Source organism: Mugil cephalus, chromosome 17, assembly GCF_022458985.1.
Source record: "Mugil cephalus isolate CIBA_MC_2020 chromosome 17, CIBA_Mcephalus_1.1, whole genome shotgun sequence".
Lineage (NCBI taxonomy): Eukaryota > Metazoa > Chordata > Actinopteri > Mugiliformes > Mugilidae > Mugil > Mugil cephalus.
Window position 1 is genome coordinate 7,270,994 of NC_061786.1, and position 25,167 is coordinate 7,296,160.

A 25,167-nucleotide genomic window follows, 5' to 3' on the forward strand; every position below is an offset into this window, starting at 1 on the left:
TTTCATCAATATCCCTCAAACAAGAAACAAAGAACACACGCATCCTGTGTCCCACACCTACACCACTACTAAGACTGTCTGTTTAGGATCATTTCCAAAGAACATCACCTAACGTGGTTAAATTACACATCTAATAGAGAAAAAGTTGTTTCTAGTGCTCATCCTTCCCCTCTCTTCACTCCTCTTAAATCAAACAAACAAACCAAGAGCTCACAGCAACATTTGTTGTGTTTCTATTACCCCTTGAAATGTGCAAAACCTAAATATTGCAATACAAAACTACCCACATTTCCAAAAAAAAGCTCTTAAAAATTCCTAATGAGGGGTCATGTGAGTTCATTTGAAGCCCATCCTCCTTAAAATGAAGTCTCGTGTGACGAGAATTTAAGAGAATCATGGGATGTGGCAAGACGAGACTTTCAGCTCATTCGCAAAACACTTATCAATGGAAACACATACAAACCGCAATTGTACCTCATCAAATCCTATGGAAACACAGCTACTGTTAACATAATACTAATCCTATAAGGCCTTGTGCTCTGTATTTCATAAACTGGCACAACACAAAACAAGCTGAATGTATATATCAGCAGTACAGCATGCATAGCTGCTGGTCTGCCAGTCTGATCGGTGAAAATGATGTTCCAGCGCATGCAAGATAGACAAAGGCAGAAAAGGAAGAAATCCTGATTCTAATTTGAATATTGCTGGGTGCACGAAGAGCCGATGGGGATGGGCCAGTTCCGCATGTCATGCTTCATGTCTCACAGAGCCTGTCATCCCTTGCTCTCCGGCCTTCAGACTCGCTGCTCCCCATCTGCTCAAACACCAGCAACCGAAGCGTGACGGACAGTGGAAGATAAGGGAGCAAAAAATGTTTTTAAACAAGATCCCAGGAGTGTTGACAGCCAGCTAGTATCTCAGGTTGGACGCTGTCCATCTTGGAAAAGTCTGAGAGGACACTAGCCAGACTTACAGTACAGCAAACCTATGAAATTCAAGTTTTAAAGACAATGTGACATATTTAATAGTAGCTAACATCCACTACATGCTTCAAGAGTTTAATACAATCAGTATCACTTGCCAGATAGCAGCAGGGTTAATCTTAAAATAATGTACAATGTTTTTAATTATTTTTATGTATAATTTTTTAAGGGAAATGTTTGGCTGAAAGGAAGAAGTTGTACAATGGTTGTCAGCACTGTGAGCCGATATCCAGAGCGATCCTTCTCAGGTAACAGCATGTGAACAGAAAGAGACAGAACCTGCTCTCCGAGCCCTGCCAAATACCGAGGATGACACTGTATCCTCTGAGCACAACGAGATAACTGTGCCCTTCAGCTGACACCCCTCCTGCCACGCTCTCCCGTCAAAGGCAGGAAGACGAGGATGATCAGCAGCTGTAGAAAGCTGGGGGGGTTCATACAGGGCTCTTACGAGCTGATACTGTTTGGCTTTTTTTCCTCAAAACCCCTCTGTTAGAAGAAACAAACTTATCGTCAACACTGAGGAATTCACACATAATAGTACTTGTTGTGGGAGAAGAGAGCGCGAAAAGACAAGAAGAGGAGTGGTGCTATCAAAACCCAAGAGGAGATCGCAGATAAAACAAACCAGGGGTGGGAATTAACCCCTAATGCCACTTCCAAGTGAGCGTTTCGTGTGTCGCCGCGTTCGTGCGCTGGCTCATGGGAGGGGACCGAAGAAGAGACAGGTGTGGTGAAGATAAGGACACTGATATTTAAAAGCTGTCCAACTGGTGTTAATCTGTCTAAAACCAAAGATACAAGGACGCAAATACCAAACGTTCCTGGCCTCAACATCCTCGTATTGCACACAGTAACTCAGAAAACTCAGCATCTCGCCAAGTCAGAGCTTGAGGTGGAAGAGCAACAGCAGACGGCCACGTTCCGCTCGGCTAGGACAAGAGCAGAAATCCGAGGGCGCAGAGGATACATGCTCACCAATCGTGTCTAAGTCTCACAAAGCCCTTAAATAAATACATCTCTGGTCGGGCTGTAACAACGTTATGCAAGGGAATTAGATCCACTGTGGGAGGTTTTGTATTGTGACTACAACTATATTATTTAGCTTGATTGCAGAATATACACTGAAACAATATCTTTAAGATGTTATCTCGTGCTCTGACACATTTGAAATCTATTACACAGTGAAAACCGAATGGAAATTTGAATTAAAATGACACTGCAAACGCTGATACCTGTCAGAAGGATTGCAGTTATATATTTTTTCAAACTTGTTCAGCCCTCTTTTCCGCTGGCACACACTGGTAAATCATACTGCAGTCCGTCTTGAGGAGTCGATGCCACACAGAACTGAAGCCTGCCTTCAGATCAACTTATATCCGTATCCTCACAAACTGCCCAACAAGTGAAAATACTCATCTCATGTCTATGGATTCACTAAAACGCAGTAAAATCTGACTATTGTGAAAAGGGATCATTAGCTCAGCCTTATTGTTATCTTACTAACAAGTGTCTGAATAATCTTTTGGATCGCGCCGACAGTGATAACTTAATGATTGGGAAGCCTGCAATCTTCTATAGTGGAATTAATAAACGCATGCCAAACAGTCCGGCCGTGGCAGGTTTGGGTTGGATGACACTGTTCTCCATTGTCATACGTTTCCTGTTAAATATCAGGGAAGGGCAGATGTTCCACCCCCATGCCAGGCAGCCAGCTGGAAAATAATAATGTGCAGCCAAAACTAGAGGACATAATGTAATATTTTACAGGGCGGAAAAACAGAGCATCCTCTCGAAGTGGCCTCTGAAAGCAGATACTAGACATCGGCTCGTCGTCGTTTCCGAAAACAAGACGACCGAATTACTACTGTAATCTGAGATTTTAAGTCACCATCATCACGTCACGACCTGTTTTTCACTGTGACTCCTGGGTCCCCGTGCTCTATTGTACAACTATGGCATGATTTTGGTGCATAACAACTTCACGTAAGGTAACAGTGGAAAAAAAAAAAGGACACGGTCCATTTCAACCTAATTTTCAGCTTCCGCTGAATAATTAGCGTGTCTTTGTGTGCTCGCTATTCTAATGATCTGACGTTAAACTGGGTTTGCACAGCAAGCACTAAAAGAGAGTGTGGACACTGGGCTTGTTAACCAAACAGGTGAAGGTGAAGGTCATCTATTTTGCTGAAGTCGTTGGTACATTTACACAAACGCCGGGCTACTCTGCCCAACACTCCCTGTTCAAACTTAATCAGCACACGACGCATACAGTATGCACTCACCTTTAGAGTACAAAGGTTGTGTCAAACCGCATTTAACCCTCTGGGCAACTTTTGCATTACTTGGAGCTCACTGATTAATATGCAATGTCACACACACAAAAAAAGCAGTCTAATCAAGCCTTTGATCAGACATCCACTCATTTGCATGAGTTCTGGGCTGGCTAACACTGCAGGTGCACTGCATTCTTGCCAGGAAGGAGATGAGGAGAGAGGAAAGACTGATATGTTTCTTTGGCTGCATGCTCCAGTTAGACACAGAGGACTCTTTAAGGGTCCCAGCAGAGGGATGCCTGGAGGGTGCCAAAACAAAGTGGAGAAGATATGGGGTGGCAGCGAATGTGAAAGCAGCGCCACAGAGAGCATCTCCCTTCCTCAGTGTTGAGCTAAAAACAAAGCAGGACCATGACATTTTAAAGATCAAACGAGTGTTTTTCCATTAAGGGTATTTTTGGAATTCGTCTTGGATGTGCAGGAAGGAGACCCAATGAACGCAAAAAGACTGAGTGCTAACATGTCTTAAACCAGATCCACATTTTTAAAATGATACCATACATTTTCACTGCAGTTTTGTTATGTGTTTGAGGTTGACACCATTAATTAAACAACGTAAGCAATGAGATGAGATGACTTTTGTCCTGAAAAAAAAAACGAAAAAAAAAAAAAACAAGGTCCATCAAGAAGATAAAGGAACTGGGAAGCAGAATGTTATCCAAAGTCACTGGATTGAGTATTGATTATTACTCATTAATCTAAACAATCATGTCAATAAGCCCAAAGCTGTGAAGACAGTTGTGTCATAGCTAACGCAGATGAGCAGCACGTGTCATGTGACCAGCAGCTTGAACCTGAGTGAGACAGCTTAGTCATCATGTCAGCTGTGTGGATTTATTTTAAAAACCGAGGAAGAAACAAAATCAAAAACAGCAAAGTGCAACTGACACAGTGAGAAGAAACTTGTAGACAACTAACTCAATGAAACGCCTGCAGAAGCATCACGGACAGGAGTGCATCCACACACACATACTGCACTATAGTATTGCCATCTGATAAGGCCTACGTAAGACAATTGTTATTTTTTTCAATCATTTCAGCCAATAATTACTTCTGATAATGTGAAGCATGTGGTGGACTAAGGATTTTTGCCTCCTCTCCAGCTCTGCGTCACTCCCTGCTTCTAAAAGGGCAGAACTGAGTTCCTCCACAAACAGGGTAAAGAGCATCGTGAATGAAACAGACCTCCAGTCTATGGTGGCTTATGATGGCAATAGTCATCATTAAAATGTGCAACAAAATCTGCAGTTCGTTGAAAGAACTGCTGAACAAGCTGAACCCCCCAAAAAACTGTAAAAAATGCAAACTCTCTTGGCACCTTGCACCTGATCAGCTCACTGTCCCCTTTTCACCCACAGATCCAGAGGACTTGACACAAAAAGACGACAAGGGGGACAGAGGAGAAGATACTACTGCTATTCTGTTTAATGTGGAATGATTGCTACCTTTTTTTACAACAGTGCAATTCAGCGGCTAGTTAACCATCAATAACAATCAAAGGATGTCACGTTATGTCTTACATTAGAGACTGCGAAGATGTCATTTCGTTAAGAATATATCTATGTTCTAATTCACCTTTTTGTTTTTGTTGGACAAATATGACTGACCGTCATGGACGTACCATACACAACAAACAGATAATAAAATGTCGGTGCGTCTGTAAAAGAAGAATGGTGTGAGGAGAAGCAGGTCAGCTGCAGAGGGTGCTTTGTGACAAACAGGAGGTTGATATTTGACCACAGAGAAACAAGGTTAATCATAAATCTGTTGCAACCCTCTGATGATGGTGAGTCTGTTATATGATGCAATAGGCAGCAGTCAGTGTACACAGAGCTGCCTCTAATGCTGCTCGACGTGCTCCGAGCTGTGCCAGTCCGGAGATGTCACTCACAATTCAGCTCGCACTGGGACAAATTGGTAATTCTTATCAGGAAGTCGATCGGAGCCAATTGGCTTAGTTTTTGTTATCAGTATTGACAACAAGCATTTTCTGTGGGCTAGTTTATCTTATAAGGATTTACAGTTTGCAGCAACGTGCCACATAGGAATGCAGCAGACCGGCAGATCTTGAGTTACCATAGTCAATCAGGAGGAAACATTAATAACTGGCTTGATGCCATGCGTCATCTGAGCAACATATTCGCAGGGAATGATTAACATACTGTCAGGCCAAAGAAATAAACATGCTGCGCTCTCATTGCGTGAGCTACAACTCATATACGAAATGCTAGCATGCTTGAGAAGCCATGTCATGCGACGCTACGCATAAATGGTACAAACTGAAAACTACAGTTGAATTTCAACAAACATACAAACACAAGAATGTAATTGTTATGACAAGGCAACACCTTTGTCCATGCAAATAATTTCATTATGACACCACTCTGCCAAGCACCACACGAATGCCTTTTGACTTGCAGTCAGTTTCTAGCTGTGCAACAGATTGGGCCTATGTGTCCACAGAGCACAGTGTGAAACGGTCAGAGCAGAACTGGCAAAATGTGACCTTATCCCAGTCTGAGCCAACACATTAGAGACTGGCTTATCTTAGCGGCTTAACACTGGAGAGAACTGGCAACTTTCACTCTTCCTCCTCCGGCAGCCTTACAACCAACACATTTACCAAATAAACAATCAAGCTAATTTTTCCTTAATTTATAAATCGGAATTAAAGATGGATGCGAACAAATAAAGCAAGTCTAGTGATATATTGTTCCCTAATCTTTCTTCCCATTCACCGGATCTACAAAAAAGCCACAACTAACAACAGGGGAAGGTTTTATAGCATGGGGCTCCACCTACTGAAGTTTTTCATTTTTTCTACATTATCAATTTCATTATTAGTAATTTCACACAACTAGTACATAGTTGTTGAGTAGCTATCTACAATGCTGTAAGCCCCAGCTAAGTGTTTATTTCTGTTTTGCTTTAAATCCGCTGAAGATTAGCAGGAGCTTGAACATTTGGAGAAGAAACATGTAAATACACTTTTAGATGAAGGCTTGATACCATGTCACAGTAAACCGCAGGTCTTGTTTGGGTTTGGCTATTATTAAAGCAGGACAAGTAAACACAGCAACTAGACAAACAGGTTTTTCGTGCGCCGTGTAAAAACCACAGAGACATCACCCCTAGCAGAGAACAGGACAGTGGCGCTTTCCCCGGCAGGCCAGCAGCTAAAAGGAAAAACAGCTATTCATTCAACACCATGTGACTTATATCATATTTCAAATTTGGGTATTAAGGAAGCTCCAAAAACACATGACAGCTATCCCACTGACTAAAAACAGACGAACGAGGCCAAGAGCACTGTCAAAGGTTCATGTGTAGAAATACTATGCATCCTAGATGTAAAGCTTTGTATTTACAAGTCATGTGTTACAATATAACACACATATACAATCTATCAAAAAGAGCTGACGCAAGTATTCACATCACAGAACAACTCTCATTTATTTAAAAGGCCCAGAACACCACAAAGTCTATGGATGGTGATAACAGATTCACCTGTACTTCTGGTGCCTTAAAAACAGCTGGCCAGGTATTCCATGACTCACAATCACATACAGGCAGCACTGATGAGGTGTGTTACTGATTTCATAAAATGACATTTCTTTGTTATGAACACAAAGGTCCAAACTATACGAGTAAGAGCCCTCTGGGCATCATGAGGTGTGGTGATCCAGCTCCAGTAATAATTATGACGTGTTTTACCATGGCACTATTTGCAATTCTAATGTCCCAGGGATGGCAGCTTAGGACTTCTTTATACTTTAAATACTTATCGTGACAATGCCACCAGTTCAGAAGTTACGCATATAAACAGCAGGTATGAGGGTGAAAAGAAGAGTATAAAGTTCCATATAGCAGCACTAATTTCCCTCCTCATACCTTATTCTTGTTACATGCGGTGAATAGTTTGCTAAATGATGAATCTGTTATTGTTAAACCATGAGGAGAGCAAAAGTTCAAATTGTAGAATATAGTACCACCTCAGAAACTGTTTAGTTGCACTGTCACTACAATAAGATTATATCATCCATTACCTTGTGACTTTTGACAAGTCTCTACCTGTTGACAGGTGCTTCCGAAGAAGCACCTGACTTTTACCAGCTCACCTTTGTCCCGCTAACGTCTCAATTACTTTTTTTTTTCCACTGGTCTTGGTGTAAACATCTTAAACATGTGGCAGAGATTGTCTTGATAGTATTCAACGACAAAAAGAGGATATGCCGAGCGACACGTGAGCTCCATTAAGACTAGGCAGGACAGGGTGCAGAGTTTCAACTTTCTATTTAGCTGCACTGTCTCTGTGTGTGTCCTGTAGACTTTTTGCTCCCACCAACTTATGCAGCGCAAAGCATTTCAGAAGGATATATATGTTGCACTCCTAAAGTGAAACTTCTGAATTTGTTTTTGTAAGTCAAGTTAACCATTTGCAGCCTAAACTCAAGCAATTTCACCTTACATTGTTCACAACAGCTGATTTAGAAGCCCATTCCTCATTTCTTTCTTTTAAATCCTCTTGTACAGCAGCTCTGCAGATGTCACACTAAGGGCAGGATGCTAAAAACAGGACAATGCTGACAGAAGCTGTTATAATCGGCCGTGACCTATTAAGAGCCGTTAATCTAGGTTCTGATGCCTCAGCTTTGAGTAGTGGTCGATACAGAGCACTAATCAGATACCAACATAGTAAATTGTCGCGTTAGAGCCATGAAGCAGAATGGATTTTTGGTAGTGAAGAGCTGGCCAGAGGTCAAACATCTGGCACTATATCACAATCTAAACACAAAGACCCCATGAGCACTGGCGTATTCTAGGCAGCATCATCAGTACTGAAACAACTATTTTATCCAAAGGTTTCGTTTTACTGTCGACAGATTTCAGAACCAAACGCAAGTTCAGAGTGTGATATGATGCAAGGAAACAACACAAAGTGCAGATGAACTCCACTAGACCGTCTAAGTGTTGGCATCATGCCGCAGCACGAGATAAAAGATGGTGAGAGGCTGAAGTTATTCACTAGCCTAACCCAAGTGTCTCACAAAAGGGGCAGAATCAGAAGTCGAGTGATCTCAGCCTTTACTTCAGCCACACCGAGGACTTTCTTGAGAGCCCTTCCGATGCTGTGCTCATTGTTACCCGCGGTGCTTCAGCTCGTGATTTCCTCTTCTAAAAGCAGCACTTTCAGTTGACCTTGACCCAAACAACACTTACAGTCCACACATGGACAAAAGTGAGGTGTAATGACGCTGTATTTGATTCCGTCTGACGGATGAATACAAGGCTTTCTTTAAAAAAAAAAAAAAAACATTACCTTTGACACCTGCACTTACAAACAAACACTAGCATTGTTGTCACTAGCAACACATTCACTGTTGTTCCCATGCAGTACACAACCAGTCGGTCCCATCTGAACATGTTTACACCAGCTGAAGATCACAAGAGAACACAAGCTACTTAGGATACAGCTGTGTCTTCATGATGAAGTGTAGTTATTTATCACACACCCTAGTGGACCAACATACAGTATGTACAAACCTCCTCAAAAAAAGCTTGGAGTCTGACACTGCTCCATGACTGCTGTATGGCTGACTCGGCTCTCTGATTCCCCAGCTGTGAGAATTGCCTTAGGGATTCCTCCAGACAAACACTTCTGTGTGCTTTCAAATCTATGAAGGACTTCCCACACTCACACCAGCATGCACTTTGACCATGATCTTCAGAATTATTTTAATGGGAAGCGGGACAGTTGTATGCGACGGTGAATACAGAGCGCACTGCGCCCAAGGACGAGAATGACTGAGCAAGAAATAGAGTAGTTAGTGGCACTAGTGAGTGGAGCGCCGGGTGATCAGGTGGTTTGCTGGGTTCCTGTAATTAACAGCCTCAGCCAAATCCAGCCAGGCATGACCAGCAAATTAACATGCAGCAGCCTTCACACTCTATCCCCCAGATCTGCTCAGTGAGCAGAAAACCAATACAGGGGCCACTCTGAAAATAGCCCAGATCATAGGTCCTTTCCACTGCAGCCACTGATACTATGATTGGATTCAACAAGCTCACTTGATGTGCTGCTTTATTACAAAGCCGGAGAGACAAAGACATTGAAGATTTTGCATAGCCTAGACCCTGGAGAAGTCACTCTTACTTGAGCAACTGTTGCCAGTTTGTTGCCAGCGACATTGTCAGTCAGATTGACGGTTGTTAACCGAGGAAGAGGTGACGCGTATATGATTGGTTGACACATCACCGCATCAGTGGACCATTGAAAAAAGGTCGAAGCCAGCTCAAATTCCTGGGCATCAAGTTCGAGAAAATCGCTGTGACGTATCGCAAATTTCCATTGAAAATGCACCGTAGTTTGTTGACGTCTTGACGCTAGTGTGAACATAGCATTAAGGTCATCAGTGCTTTTGCGTTTGTGTCATCCATCTAGCATGACAAATAATGATGATAAATTATTCTTGCTAAACAAAGTCTTAAAAAATAAACTTCCAGGTTAAAGAGTTAAACATCAAGTCAATTAGCAAATTTCCTGTGAATATGTGTTTAATCTTACTAAAGAACAATGGGATTGTTGACATTTTACAACCATCTACTGTGGGGAAATAGACAGTTTAATTTAAATGACTTCCTTGGTAATATTATGAATAGAGTGAGTTATTTATTTAAAAAGACAAAACACTTTGAGCGGTGAAACGAGGCCAGCTCCGTTTCCCCAAGTCCCTGTCCTGTCCTGTCCTGTCCTGTCCTGTCCTCCACAGCACCCCATCTTTCATCACGGCTTCCTGCCCACTCAGGAACCAGCAGCTCCAGGAGGAAATCCTTCCTCAGCTGAAAGCGCGGTGAAATCTGGGAGTTTGGGGGACATCAGCATGCACGCTTGGCTATCAGCTGCTGGACAAACAGTCCGGCCTTATCTCTGGCTGCACATGAGGGAAAGAAAAACACAGAGGACACGCAGAGCTCTGTGTTGACCTCCACCTTGGTGGTTCTGGTCTTGACATTGAAGGGTTTGCTATGACAGCAGAAGAACTCGGCCGTTTTAACTTCCCACAGTATATCTCAAGCTTCTTAACGCTATTTGGCTGATAGTGGCTGTCCCAGTTGTTCCACTGCACTAGAAATCAATACAACAGAGGCCAGATCCACTATGAAAGTATCGCAAGCCAACATGCATCAGTCAACAAACAACCCGTAAACAGCTCAGATGTGCTCTTTACTAATGTGATCCTCCTATTCTATATACCAGTGTTTTAATGTTTACAGTAACTAAAAGTTAAGTTAAGACTTAAGGCTTAGAAAGCATATTTACTTTTGTGTCCATGGTTAATAATGACATAATTGTAAGCTAGGTTATTTGTGAATGTTAAATATCATTTGTCATTATTAATTTAATTTAATGTGATGTGTTTTTGTCCCTGCAAAACATTCACATTGTGCTTAATAAAAAAAATAAAATAAAAAAACACCATAACAAACAAACAAACAAACACAGTTACCCTGGAGCTATAAGCATTCATAATCATCAGTTCATTAGACGGCGCATTTAACTGAATTACTTGGATGTTCGCCCTTAGATAACGCAGAATAATACAGGCAAGTAAGTGACCTAGTTTGACCGGAATACTGGAAAGAAATAAGACAATATCTCACACTTCTAATGAATGCACTGCAGTTGTGCTCCATATCTCACGATTCCCAAATGACAACTTTGTTCCTTGCCGCACTTTCCCAAAGTGCCCACTGACCCCGATATGTCTGTGATGCACTGAGAACAACAGAAGACACAGTTGCAGTACGGTACGCTGTGTTGCCAATACTACAACAGTTCACCCCGCGGTATCCAATGAAAACATTATGCATACCTATGCATACTTTACTGAAGGCTTGCTATAGACCCAAACACCTCTCTTCTCTGTTTAAATGATTTTTGTTTGTAGTGTATGTAATGTGGCTTACCCACACTTGCACTAGTATAAATTGTTCAGGTTGCCTTTCATCTGCTTTTGAGTGCAATTCATCATTCATGCACACAAGTCCAAAGAAGTCCACTTTATGGACTGCATTATTATAATTGATCTATAAATCCATGTGGGAACCAGACTGAGATCAGATTCTATCATGTTTGACACAAGACTGACAACTCAGAGTACTACAGAGGAAATTCATGATTATCAGTGCAGGAAGACAAATTTGGAACAGCTAAGGTTACACTGGTGTTTTATGACTGTCATAAGCACTTTGCATGAGCACGAATCACTTCCTTGTCCTGCGAAAGAAACAATGGGCTCCAGCAGTTTGGCACACGTCTGACCCTCATGAAATTAAACATCCCAAGCCTAATTCATGGTACTGCACTGACCTACGCACGGACCCTACGTCAGTGCTAGGTATTTATACTCGTGCGCTTAGCCGTCTGTCAAGTTCTGTAGCGATGCCACCCAAACGCTAGACGGTGCTGTGCCTTTTTTGCCAGTCGGGTTCATTTTTGTTTCTACTTCCTGCTTCGCTTTCAACAGTGGCGGCTGAAACGTTGACTGAAATTTCGTCCGAATTCCGCCCAAAGTTGACAGAACAAGAGTCGTACAAATGTTTGTACTGCCAAACCTTCTCAGTTAACCTTACCAATTCTTTACTGATGCAAAACAATCAATTAGATAGCCATTTAGATGGAGAAACAGACGGAAACACTGGAGCTGAAACACACTCCTACTACTACCAAGTGGACCAATCACAGCTCTTCCTGCTGTTACATTTCTGGGAAGGTGCATGTCAGCTACAGAGCCAGGCTCTGCCAAGGGTCTGCGTAGGTATCTGTGTTAACGCGGGAGCCTCTGCGTCCGTTAACGCAGAAGCATAGATCGTGGGTGAGTGGCAGAGAGGGTGACATGAGTCCTGCTCAACCAGGCTGTCACCAGTTATGGTCGCACTTCAGCCTCGACTGTTTGAACGCTGACGTCTGCTTGTGCTGCTCAGTGTTGATGTAAATGAATGAAATTACGATGAAACAGGAGGACGCATGTTGTTGCTTCGGTGCCCTGACACAGCAGCATCAGAGCATCAGGCAACAACATCGCCAGGCTAGTTAGCCGCAAGGGAGCTAGCTGACGTTAGCTAGCACCCATGCCTCATCACTGAGCGGCTTGTCCGATATCGGTCATTTAGAAAAAAAATACTGAACAACTACTACTGGCAAAGGGTGCCTTTTGCCATTATACGAGTGCATGTTACCTGTCAGGTAGCTGCAATAAGTGACCGCCTGCTAACCCGACGCCTTGTTGGACGGTAGCCGCCGGCTGGAGCCAGCTAGCTAGCTCGGAGCCCGGTGGCTCTTCACTCACCTAGCAGAGCCCGGAGGTGTTTGAGCCGGGTCAGAACATCCTTCTTTGGGTCCAGAACTTTCTGTGTAGATTTCTTGACGTCTCCATGCCCCCTTCGCGTGAACATTCCGCTGTAAAAATGCAACCGTGGAAGCTGAAATCACCCGTGCTTCACCATACGCCAAGGCTCCGGTGTGACTGTCACTTTCCTCACCACCCTAGGCTCGCTCGGTAAACATTCACCCGAGCCGACGGACGCCGCTGTGTCCCTTTTTTTCTTTCTTTGTGGGTGTGTAAACACGGAAGCGCAGCCTGACAGAGAGGAGTGGTTACATGATATGAATACGCCCCCTTGTTTATAACCGTTCCACCTTGCGTTTCCATGTTTTTGTATGTGGCAGGGGCGATTCTAGGGTCAGGGCTTTACGGGGTGCTTTAATGTCAAACTCTGTGTCACAGATCTGCCCATTTGGTTGAGAAAATAAATAAATTGCGTTTCAATAGGAAGAGGAAGTGAGATCAATAAGTGCAAAACAAACTTAAAGATATAGGTCAATTGGCAACCCAGTCTAAGAGACAATATTATTCTATCCTTTGTCTCTCTTTTTAAACCGAACAGACCCTGCAGCACCCCACCCCCCATGTTTAAACCTTATACTTAGTACTACTGTATTGCGCTAATGTTTTTGGTCATCTTATTATAGACAAACCCTTAAAATGTACCTAAAATGGGCTAGAACCGCCTATGATATTTTGATATTTGATGTTGTAATACATTCATTTAATAATTATTTGTGTAATTTACAGTCATGATTAATTAATATTGTTTATTTTATTGACAGCGGGTTCTGGGAAGAGACAGAGGCCGGAGAATGGGAGTGGGTGTGTTGTTGCTGTTGTGCATGGCTCCTTACTAAAAGTTATGAGAAAGACATCCAAGTTACTAAAATTAAAGATTTAAGAAGTTTATTTTTCATCATTTCCACCTGGCTTGCTGCTAGGGTGTCGCCATTTTGAAGTGACGTAACTGAATACGTCACAGGGTTGATTGGATCCCTCTGAACGCAGTTGGAAATGGACAAGGAATCCTATATATCCAATATAAATCTTATTTGATATGCTTTTGAACCAATACGGCGTTTAAACTGAGCAATGGTACCACTAAGAGTGGAAAAAGAGGCGAAACTTGGTAAGCTACAGGGTGTCAGTGTAGCCGTTGTTCACTGATGCCACTGTTTCAGAATCCGTCTGCTGGGCCATTTAATCCGCCGCCTGTCCTGTATCACCACGGTGCGTACTTTCCACATTATATGCCAGGAGGTGGACGTGTTGGAAGTGGCAGTGCTTTCGCTGAAAGATGTCCGAGAGGAAACTCTGCAACGCCCCATTTGTAGCAGGTAAGCCAAGCTAGCTGTATCCACACGTTAAAATGCAATATAAACCAAGCACACACAACGTGTATCTGACTAACACTAGCTATCTTCCGCTATCTATCTTTCACCATCTGTCTTTCTCAAGCTTTCTCTTCTCACTTTCACTGTCTACCGCTACGGGAATCACCAACCCCATGATGTCATGGCCCAGTCTGATTTTTAACTTTGGGCTATTATGTCTGTTTCTACCAATTTGAAGTTTTTATTTATTGACTGATTTTATCTTGCTGTTGTTGCTGTTGTGCTCTTGTGTTAATGTATGCTGTTCTTATTTGTAGTGCTTCACAGATCATTAAGTTGTGTGTCTGTGTATGTGTCGGTGTGTGTCTGTGTCAGGGAAAGAGTGGGGTGTTTGGGGGCGTTTATCATGTTAAAGTTCAATAAGTTTTTACAAATCGAGGAAATGCTAGCTTCAGTATATTGTGTTGTCTAAAATCAATCATCACTTTATACTGGCATCCAACTTCAGTCAGAAATTATTTCCTACTTTGACAACAATCAGATGAGGAGTTTACCTGATCGTTGTTATGGCTCCCAGGCGCCCTCTGGTGTTTAAAATACTTACTACAACAGAGGAGATGGGGATTGCAAACTTTGTGATACTACATTGGTTTTATGCTATTTACTGAGAGACAACATGTATCAGTTTGCTTTAGACAACTTTTCTGGGTAATTTACAAATGCATGTGAAAAGCTACTCAGACCTGGTGCAAGGATTAATGTAAGCAAATAATAGAGTTACCCAACTACTTTTGCCTCCTGGGAGAGAAATCACATAGTATCTTACACTTATAATAAGCACATCATAGTTATTCTCTGTACCTCACATTCCACTATTGAAAAACTTACTCTACATTCTCACCGAAGCACCCAATAACCTTGATTTGTAGTTCAGACTTATACTGCAGTTCCAAATACAGTCATGATAGCATATTAACAGTCTACTCTCATCTACTCTGGCCGTGCCCAATAAAAATGTTCCATCTACATTTCTGAAATTATCCTTCAGTCAGAGTCCTTATACCTTTCTTTATTGCCATAAATTGTTCAGGTTGCGTGTTATGCCATGTCACACCTTGAATGGTGTCGATTCAACCTTCAGTTCCACAGCACTAAAGAAATCCACTATATAGTATTACATTATTCTAAGCAATAAATAGATTCATCTGCCAATCTGAAGTGAGGACATTATAAGGTTAACAAAAAAAAATGGGTGAAAATAATGCTATTCTATTGCAAGGCATGCAAACATTCGGCATGTGTTTTTGATACTGCAAAGCGAGTGTGTGCACATTTTTTATCATCATGAGCACCTAGACAAGTTTCTCAGTATAGATTTGAATTCATGTCTAATAAATGACTTTAATAATTGCGGTATTCCATTTAAGAGAGTCCATCAGGCTATATCTTAACATATTCTCTGTTACAAAAGAGGCCATGCTCTAATAGGTGTCCTTCCACCAAACCTATCAAAGCATGACATAGAAAAACTCAATCACAATAGCACAGGACGCCACACACCCACTTAGTTGTCACTTCACTGTCCTGCCCTGAGTGAGCAGATACAGAACCCTAAGCTGTGCTTGTTTTGCTTTGGCAAGAGCTTGGTGCCTGCAGACATATAACAACATTCAACTGGGTGAACTGCTGAGGAACCGCATGCTTTTCATTCATGTTATTGCGTACCCCACGTACACACAACACAAAGAGTTCACTGCTCATTACGGCCACTTGACACACTGAACCGGAAAAAAAAAATGGAATCAGAAAAGCTCTAATATAGATTAAGAAATCTTGTTATGCTGAAGTGACGTTCAGAGTGTTTTTGGCATTAATGGGTTTTCTAAGAGAATTTGTTCTACACGGTTGTGCAGAGAGCAAATTCCATCTTGGAAGTGGCCAAAAAAAAAAAAGCTCACGTTCTGAGATGAATTTTAAAGTTTCAAGAAACTGTGCGCGATCTCGCATTTTCGCTCGTCTGAACCTGTCTGCCCGCTTTTGGAGACACTTCCCTTTGAGGCTAAGCTGGGAAAATTTTATTTTGTGAGTACTTTATTGGCATCCCATTGAAAACTGCGCTCAGGCCGTAGATTGGATGCAAAGTTCAAGTTTGTGAGTGAGAAATATTTTCTGATTAAGTGTTAGATTCTAATAAAACTTTATTCCTAAATGTGTGTGTGTGTTAGATTTGATTTTCAATTACAAGATCAAACCTACAAAACACTACAAGTGAGACCCACCCTGGGTTCTTCCTGCTCATTCCAGAAGATGGCGCCTAAAGCACTGGTGTGGCGAGCGGAGGCAAGCGAGCTTAGAACAGAGCTTGTTTTGTTCTTGAAATGTACATCCTTTATGCAAGGCCTTGCAAATCCAGACACATCTGTGCAGAGGAAAGTAACATAATGCGACAGGAAGAGAAGATATAACCAAAGAGAACTAATTAAAAATCCCGTAAAGGAGTATGTTTTGTCCAGATGACAAAAATTCTTCGAGTAAAATAAAGGCATTCACAAGAGTGTCAGTGTTTTCGGAGTCAACTGTGAGGGATCCCATACTCTCAAATAAAGAAGAAAAGGCTGCATTCTATTTCATGTGCCACCCCCACATATTGAGCTCTGACAATGTTGTGAGTGCGTTTGTCTCCCTTTTTCAAGGTTCTCCACAATGGATGTCTTGAATGATAGCAGGGAGAACAGAGGGTAGTGAGAGCGGAGGCCAAAGAGGAGGAGTGAAAAAGAGGAGCAAAATCAGCCTTTGCCCTGCAGTTTGGTATGACACTCATTATCTGAAGTGGGCCATTCTGAGAAAGGAGGAGATTGCCTGTCACAACAGATGTTGATTACACAAAACGGGGTAGTTTGGAAGGATGAGTGAATAAAACACGAGCCCTCACACACACACATGCGCGCAGACGCGCACACACCGGGTTATTGTTGGTGCTTTGTCATCAGTCTTAATTGACTGTAATCACCGTTTCTTCTTGGCAAACCTCCCCTGTTCTTGAAGTGCAGGTTATTGCTCATTATCTAAGATGGCACGGACCTATGCTAATCTATCGGCAATAACAATGGGACTGGATGGTTTTCTTCTCCCTCTAATTCCGCACCTGGAAGTAGTTCGGGTCCAGCTCGTTTCTGAAACAGCATACCGTAGGCTGAGGCAGTTCAACTTTACAGTCTGCTGTAGAACCCAGCGGTGCTTCCTCAATGCCGGCAATTAAAGCAATTACACGGCTAACTGTGACATTATCTTTTGAACGAGATCATTTATTTTTAAATGTAGATTTTCAGAATATAAACAAATATCATATATTATTTTCCATGCAGGCCTAGATCAGGTGATTTCCAGGCTGTCTGGTGGTCAAACGAAGGACCCATCGTGACCAAATGGTGGCACTGCAGGCTCACAAATGCAGACCGTCGTTCCCATGACCAGGCTGTCGGACTGATTCCAATCCAAGGTTTGAAAAGCACTTGTCAGCTCTAAATTGTTCTTATAAAGAGCTTGGAAATACTTGACTTTTCTCCTTATGTGGTTATGGATTTCCTTTTTGTACAATTAAGTGCCATTAAAAGCTAATGTATCCTGTTAAACCGCATTAAGGTGCGAGGGTGGACAGTGGCGCAGTTACCCGTCCTCGTGTTCTGAATGGGAGCCCACTCTCGGAGCAATTTTTTGAAACCTATATCGGACCATTCAGGAACTTCGGGATGAAAAGGATCAAACGGGAAACGTCCACGGGGTCTGCCGGTTTTTAGAGACGCGAGACCACCCACGGCTGCTACGGAGTCAGTGAAATGATGAAACAAAACCGAATCTTATTTGACTCGGCTACATAAAAAAAAACAAAAAAAAAACAGTATATTAAATTGGTATTATATTGCATCTCTATTTTAAAATCCCTTTTTTCTATTACAGCACCTGAAAGATTATTTGAGAAAAAAAAAATATGTCAATGACGTGTCAAATATATCTGATAGCCTGAATACTCTGCAGGAACCTACATATTATTTTGTACCTCTTGAGAAATAAGGCACAAACAAGAGACTGCACTTTTTAAATTACAGCTCCCACCAGGGGTCGTCACAGCGCCCTTAGCTGCCAAGGTTATCTCCCACTTTGACAAGTTCAAAGCACAGCATCCCTAATTGCACCTTTTTATTTTATTTCGCAAATTTCCATTTTTTTTCTAAAGCAAAAAAAAAAAAAAAACACACACAAAAAAAAAAAACATGATTGTTCCTGCACCGGAGCAAATATGGATATAAGTATCTGTACATGGATATAAGTAATTTTCTGTTTCTAGTGTTTGTAATGCACACTGTAGTTTGGAGCACATCTCCATAGAGGTTAATGAGGGGGCACTCTGAAGTAATTAAAACAAGAGCATTATAAGGCAGCAGTTTCACATAAGGTACTCACGGCAACATACCCCATACTTAATTAAAACTCTTTGCTGACAGCGTTTTGTATCTTCTCAGGTAATCTGCTGTGAAATTAATAAGGAGGGAGAATTAAACGACTAATGTTGGCAAAGAAAGGCATTTTTTTCCACCCCCCTCCTTCCTGCAGTATGCATGACAGGGGTCTCTATCAGAAACGCGTGATCCTCATTGCGCCGAAAAAATACTTCTTCAGATTCCCCCACCCTGCTCCCCCCCACCCCCCACCCCCACCTCCCGTAATCTGATTCCAATTTCACTTGCGGTGTGACACTGCAGCGACAAGCCAGGGGGAGGTTTAATTGAAATGTCCACGCTTTTAATTGGATTCTGTTAAGATGTGAAATTACCTCCTGAATTACAGTCTTGTACCTTTAAATGCTGATACAGAACGGTTTCCAGCGGTGATCAGTTAAGGCGCCGAAATAATGCCTCCATTCAGAGGCGCGTCGCCGCGCCGAGGCAAAAGAACATTCTTGAATTTCAAGACAAAACGGATCGACGCGGGGCCTTGCATTTCAAAGGCGAGCATTTTTTTTTTGTTATCTGCTGAAATGAATTGTTGTTGTTAACATGGGGGGGAGGGAGGTGTCTCAGAGAGTAAGCGTTACTTGAGCATGGGATTTCGACACACCGGATTCGTGTCTGCATCCAGCCCTAACATTTGACTGTCATGGTAAACCCCTGCTGTTTACCGTGATGCAGTGTTTAAACCCACAAACGCCCATCAGCGACGATATAGCAGCCGGGCTAGATATCCGTTGCAAAGCTAAGTGAACCTGGCATTCACGATAAGATAGCTGGGCTGAAGGTGCTAGCATCTGACACGTGCAGGTAAACGCGTGGGCGGTAGGCAGCAAAGCTTCCTTCACCTCCTCGAGGGTTGCGCTCTCCCAACCTCCCACACTGAGACTTGTGAATTTTCCCATTCTGCGGCCCGTGTCACCCTGCTGTGGCTGTGCAAAACATCCCTGCTCTCCCGCCGCTGCCTCCTCCACCTACATCCGTGACCCCGTCTGATAAGCTTGGAGTTCATCCCTTTCACTGATTAGTTTGCTGGCAGATTGAATGCCCGCGTCTGCGGCCCCGGCGTCACCCGGGCTGGCTCTACCTGTGTGCGGCTGGATCAGCAGGTGGCTGGCACGCCGTCCAGCCTGATACTGAAACCATTATTTATACGCGGCGCGCTCGGCGCAGTCGAAAATCAAAACCGCCTGAGCACGGACGACAAATTGTAGAACAAAAAAAAAAAACACATGAAAATATCTTTTTATATGCTCGAGGTTTGTTGGAATGATGCAGAAACAGTCAGTGGGATTCTGGGACGGTCTCCGCAAGTGAGGTCATTAGTTAAGTTCTCTGCCGAAATCCCTTCTCTTTAGTATACCGTGCTTGCGCGCGTGTGTGTTGGTGTGCATCCACATGTGTTTGTTTGTTTACAGTGCCACCGCTGGCCCAAGCTGGAGCCGCGGGAGTGTGAAATAACAAGCACAAGAGGGATTTCACGCCTTTACAGAGCTGAAAAGATATGTTGTTTTTTTGGGTTTTTTTTTTTTTTTTGGTCAGACAGTCCATTTCCATCCACGACAAACTTTGTTTACTTCCAACTACCCGCAGTTTCTTAAACCGACCCCCCCCCACCACCCCCTGCACAATTAAACTGCATCATTACATATGGGTTCCCACGGGTATAGCGTGTCCAGGTTTGCTAATATGCTACACACCCCTGACCTGTTTTATCGCCGTTATCAATGGTGTACGGTGCATCAAAAGACAAACAGCCCTGTTTCTTTTTTTCTTTTTTTTTTTCCTTTGGAGGGGGAGGGCGGGGCAGGAGGGGGGAGGCTCTCTGACAGAAAATCAATGCTCTGTTTCCCATGAGCGGCTAATTAGCCGGACACTTGTGCACTGTTGGAAACACGGTCAACGTCTCTTTGTCTGCCGAGTCGATCAGGTGAAATGCATGAGAGACACCTTCAGAGCTGATAAAGTGTCAGGGAGGTGAGGAGTAAACACGCGAGTGACACTTATGGTCTAGCACGTCTCACTATATGCTTTGGCAGACTTGATTTGAACTTGTCAGAGACGCAGTGCACACTGAGGGCAATATCTGCTTATCAAGTAAGCTCCCTTATCTCATGAATTCCTCCAATGATATTCGTGATAGGCGCGCTATATAACGCGCAATAAGATCCTAGAATGCTGCGAAATGGTAAAGAATCCACTCCAAGGCCGCGCTCCATTCAGCTGGCTGTAACACAGCATCGGGAAACAAGCGCTGAAGGCGGATTTTTAAACTTGAGTGCCACGCAGAAGGCAGTTTTCTGGCTCAATTGGTCTCTCACCGGAAATTCTAAACATTCAATGAAAAAAGGGAAGAGGTGGAAGGAGGAGGGAAAAAAAAAAATCTTAAATATCCAATCTTATTCTATAACCTGTTAGAGTGACACTTGCGAATTTCCACTATGGACATGGTGGCAGTACAAACGGAGATAGACGAGGGCGAATAAAAGGGCCTTCTCATGACAAACTTTCTGGAAATGTCAGCCTTTCATGCTGTTGAGAAGACCTATTTCATATCTATTACAGCAGGCATTCTGTGTCCGATATTTCAGATTTCAGTCCTCCCCGCACTGCAAATCCTCTGCCAATCTTCCACCCTTAAGAATCTCTGCCAGCCCCGATGCATTATTCCCCCTACCTCCTCTCTCCCCCTTTTGATGTGACAGAACAAACCGCGACCTATTAGGATTAAGGCTTTGAAAAGATCTTTGAAGCCGCTCAAGGTTCCTTTAAACTGGGGAATGACAATATGAGCTGTGTGGCAGCAGATGCTGAATGGAGTGATTGCTAGTCCTCAGCGAGGTCTGCTGTCACATAAGACACGCGCGCGCGGCGCCACACAAACACTCACACATCTGTGCGAGCGCACCGACAACAACTTGCGGCATACACACCCTTCGCCCAAAGCCTCGCGGTTATTTATTTATTTTTTTATTTTTTTACAGTACATGTTTTGTGCTCACAAATGCAGATCTGGTTCATCACTTTGCTTTTTTTTTTCTTCTTCTTTTTTTTTTTTTCTGTAAACTGTCAGGGCCAAGTCTGGAAATGAGCCATTGCTGCATCTGAATTGCTGCCCGTGAACGAAAACAAACAAACATGACAATAACTTGCATTTCCTTCCCTTTAATGATCTGGTTCTGTTCAGGACGCAGTCGTGTCGCAGGCGCCGTTGGAGGCATTATGCTGAAATGTGAAGGACGAGGCGTGTGGAGGGGAGGTGGTGGTGGTGTTGGTGGTGGTTGGGGGGGGGGATTCGGCAAGATGTGGGCTGCTGGAAGCCGACATGAAAGAGACAAGTCGTAACCCACTTGTGTGCGCTAATGATGTCAGTATGAGTGCGCGCCGATGAGAGTTTTGTGTCTTCTTAAAGCATAATGGCATGCAGTGGGAGCTGTTTACCTGGCTGGAAATTAAAGGAGTTCAAGGTTTCTCTTCATATATATATATATATATATATAAACACACACACAAGAATTTCATTTTTTTTAGTGATGTCTCATCGCAGACAGTTCATCTGATGATGCTGGAATGATGGAATGCCGCAGTGATGCGAATGAGAGCAAATGAAGTAAAAAAAAAAAATGACATCCTGAACGCTGCCTATACACTTCAGTCGCGCAGACACGGCAGAGTGCAAATACTATTGCTATGCATCTCCCACAATCCACCAAAAAAAAAAAAAAAAAGCTTTCTTTTATCTAATCACTCCTCTGAATATCCCTTATCACACCTGCCTCGCGCCCTGAGGTAGCCAAGGACAGATGTGATATCGAATATTCAAACCGGGTGATTCCTGGAGAGATTTATCGTGGCGAATTCCACAGGCGATCCCATTTAGATATTCAGCGTCTGTTTTGCGTGGCGTCTGGGGTTAAACATGCCCCGGTGTGAGGTGTCACCGGGAGACAGTCGCCGCAGATAGCCGGCCCGTGGAGAAATGAAGCCACGGGGCACGCGGGGTAAAGTCTTCTTAGTACGCAGGCGGAGAGACAAGTTCTCAGGGAGCTGCCACCGTAGAGCACATATTGATCTGCCATTGCATCTTATCTTTGTGACTCTAGATTAAAATGCTCAACACAGGCTCTCCCCCTCTCTCTCTGCCAGGCTGAAGGCCTTTCTGTGTCCCTGAGTGGAGGAGCTCTAATCTCCCCATGAAGTAGTGGGAGCCTATCACTGCCAGAAAAACACACAGTTCTTACTGCGGGAAAGGGTGAGCTCAGAAATTAAGTGTCGAAAAAATGCTCCCCATCTAAAGAGCAACTTAAATGATAATCAGGTTTAATCTAAACCTTTTCATGCTGGCAGTTTTTTTTTTTTTAAATGTTTTGCTCTGTGAGATTGTGTGTCTTTTTTTTTTTTTTTAAACCCCCTTTTTCTACTCTTTCTTCGTCTTGAGGCGCTGTTATCTTAATCCAAACAATTGGCTGTTGTAGCTGTATGTATTCCTCTTGTGGGAAATGGCTGGGGATCAGATCCTCTCGGGTCTTGTTTAATGTCCCGTCCAAATGAGCGGGGGAAGAGTTGAAGCGCTGACAAAAACTGGCAGCAATAAAGGGTAGAAAGCCTGGGCAGACAGACGGATGAGCCCCAGGCTCCAGGGCTTTGACTTTGGCCAAACAAACGTTTGTTTTTCAAAGTGTTTTTTTATAGTAGGATGGATTAAGGAGGATGTCGACCAAAGCCCCACCGCCGCCCCTGCCCATCCGCGGCCTTGTCAAATGGTGCATTGAGAAGAGGGGTCGCACCTGTTAGGGCAGCACAGAGGAGCAGGACCAGGATGATATTGAGCAGGGCTTTGTGGGTATCAGAGTCAAAACAAAGCTGTCAGCCAGGGCTCATTCATCTTTGATGTTCATTGATGAGGAAACTGGTGGGCCTCAACAGGGCATTGTTTCCTCTAAGTGGTGCCCATTGATAGCCAGAAAGCCACGTTTGTTTTTAGTCTCTGACGGGTGGAGCTCATTTTAAAAGGCTTAATGGTGCATTTAACCAGTCCAAAAACACTGCGCTTTGGAGCCCTCCTTGCACCATTGGCTCGCGGCTGTCTTCCGGCTTCCTAAATGGGGCCATAAACAATAATAAAATGCTAATCGCGTGTGAATGGCCAGCACCGGTGGGCAGGCGCGTATCGTCAATTCCTGGGCTCTCCTAAACGCCCGCCGCGACAAATCAAGATCCAGAAAAAGAGGGCATTTGCCTGCCACCGTGCCTGCTTCCTGGCCCCATTCTCCACCTCTCCACTCTCCGTCATAAAAACCTGGACAGCCTTCACAAAGTGCATTTCTCGCGCTATTGTTCTGCTAATCGTATCCTCTCCAACAATTTCAGGATGTGACAAGATAAGATAGGGAATATTAAGGCCATATCGCCTCATCTCAAATTATGAAAATGTGAGGATGGTGGATGGGCGCCGGTGGGGGTGGGGGTGGGGGCGGGGGTTCACCGAGGGAGGAAATAGAAATCAATTTGTAGCGCTTCCATTTTGTATATTGCCTTGAAAAGAAAACAGTAATTTTCCATGTTATCTACCTCGGATCCTATTAGAATCGGGTTAATTTAGTGGCAGCGATTTCAAAACGTTATCATTACCGTCCTATCGGCTAATGTCTTTGAGTGCTCTCTGTTTGTAAGGTGTAACTGTTCAAATTTAATATCGTGTCAGATACCGGATCTGACTGATGCGTGATCTTGGATATCATTCGCAGAATGGTGAAGACCGCGTTAATTAAATCCTTAGTTGTAATAAGCTCACTATGGGGTTCACCTTTGAATAAAGTGAAGGAAGGAAAATGTTGTCTGGCGTGACAAAAAAAAAAAAAAAAGTTGCTTTCCGTTCAGCTTGTCCTTACATGCCTTGTTTTTTTTTTGTCTTTCTTCGAAGCAGCTTTTCTCCATTCTACACCTTTCTATATGGCGGCAATAATAAATCAAACTTAATTCTGCCTCGCATATAGTACGCGCTAAAGAAATCTATTTTTTATAGCGTGAATATATATCCAGCACGACTACGCCGTGCGATTTTGTTACCAAACTGGTTTTCAAGACAATGTGAAGAACACTGCAGCCGCGCGCTCATAATTTACCACGACAGATGCTTAATTCATGAATAGGAATGTGTCTTCCTCAAGAGCTGGCCCGTATTGTTGTGAAAAATCAAGGACTCTTGCCTTGTTTCAGCGCACAGGTGTATCAAGGATGCACAGCCACATCTTACCTTAAATAAGGGGCTCTGTTTACACCTTCAAAGAAGCTCTCTCCGACTTTCTTTTTCCCTCGCGCCTGATTGTTTGCAAGCTTGATTCACTCGGATTCTTAAATGATAGGCTCATATGGAGGCCCAGACTTTGTTTGTTTGTTTGTTCACGCGCGCGCCGGTTGGCTGCCTCCTTAAGCGCGAGGAGATATGCGAGAGCAATCAAATATTTCTATGACTTGTATAAATGACGGCGGACGGGAGAGGAAGTTTGAATTTTTCACTCCTCATTTGTGGTTCAATTGCCAGAGTGTGTATTGCCTGTTTTTCCGGAAAGAAAATAGATGGCTTTGTCACTCAGTATGCATAAACTGTTGGTCTG

At 43.3% G+C, this 25,167-nt stretch overlaps 1 protein-coding gene and 1 long non-coding RNA gene across 11 annotated transcripts in view; one reads left to right on the top strand and one right to left on the bottom strand.

Moving 5' to 3' along the window:
- ralgapa2 (Ral GTPase activating protein catalytic subunit alpha 2) overlaps window positions 1-12,941 on the bottom strand; it is an 88,169-nt gene extending 75,228 nt beyond the window's left edge. For all 8 annotated transcript variants that reach the window (XM_047610484.1, XM_047610489.1, XM_047610486.1 and 5 more), the window contains exon 1: window positions 12,673-12,941. In XM_047610484.1, coding sequence (XP_047466440.1) covers window positions 12,673-12,778 — 106 coding nt within the window. In that variant the 5' untranslated portion in view covers window positions 12,779-12,941. The remainder of the gene's footprint in view (window positions 1-12,672) is intronic.
- A 102-nt stretch (window positions 12,942-13,043) lies between these two features.
- LOC125023291 overlaps window positions 13,044-25,167 on the top strand; it is a 28,924-nt gene continuing 16,800 nt past the window's right edge. For 2 of the 3 annotated variants that reach the window (XR_007114571.1, XR_007114572.1), the window contains exons 1-2: window positions 13,044-14,048; window positions 17,411-17,544. This is a non-coding gene — a long non-coding RNA (uncharacterized LOC125023291). Of the gene's footprint in view, window positions 14,049-17,410; window positions 17,545-17,687; window positions 18,507-25,167 lie in introns of those variants that run through there. The other variant, XR_007114570.1, reaches the window with a different exon arrangement.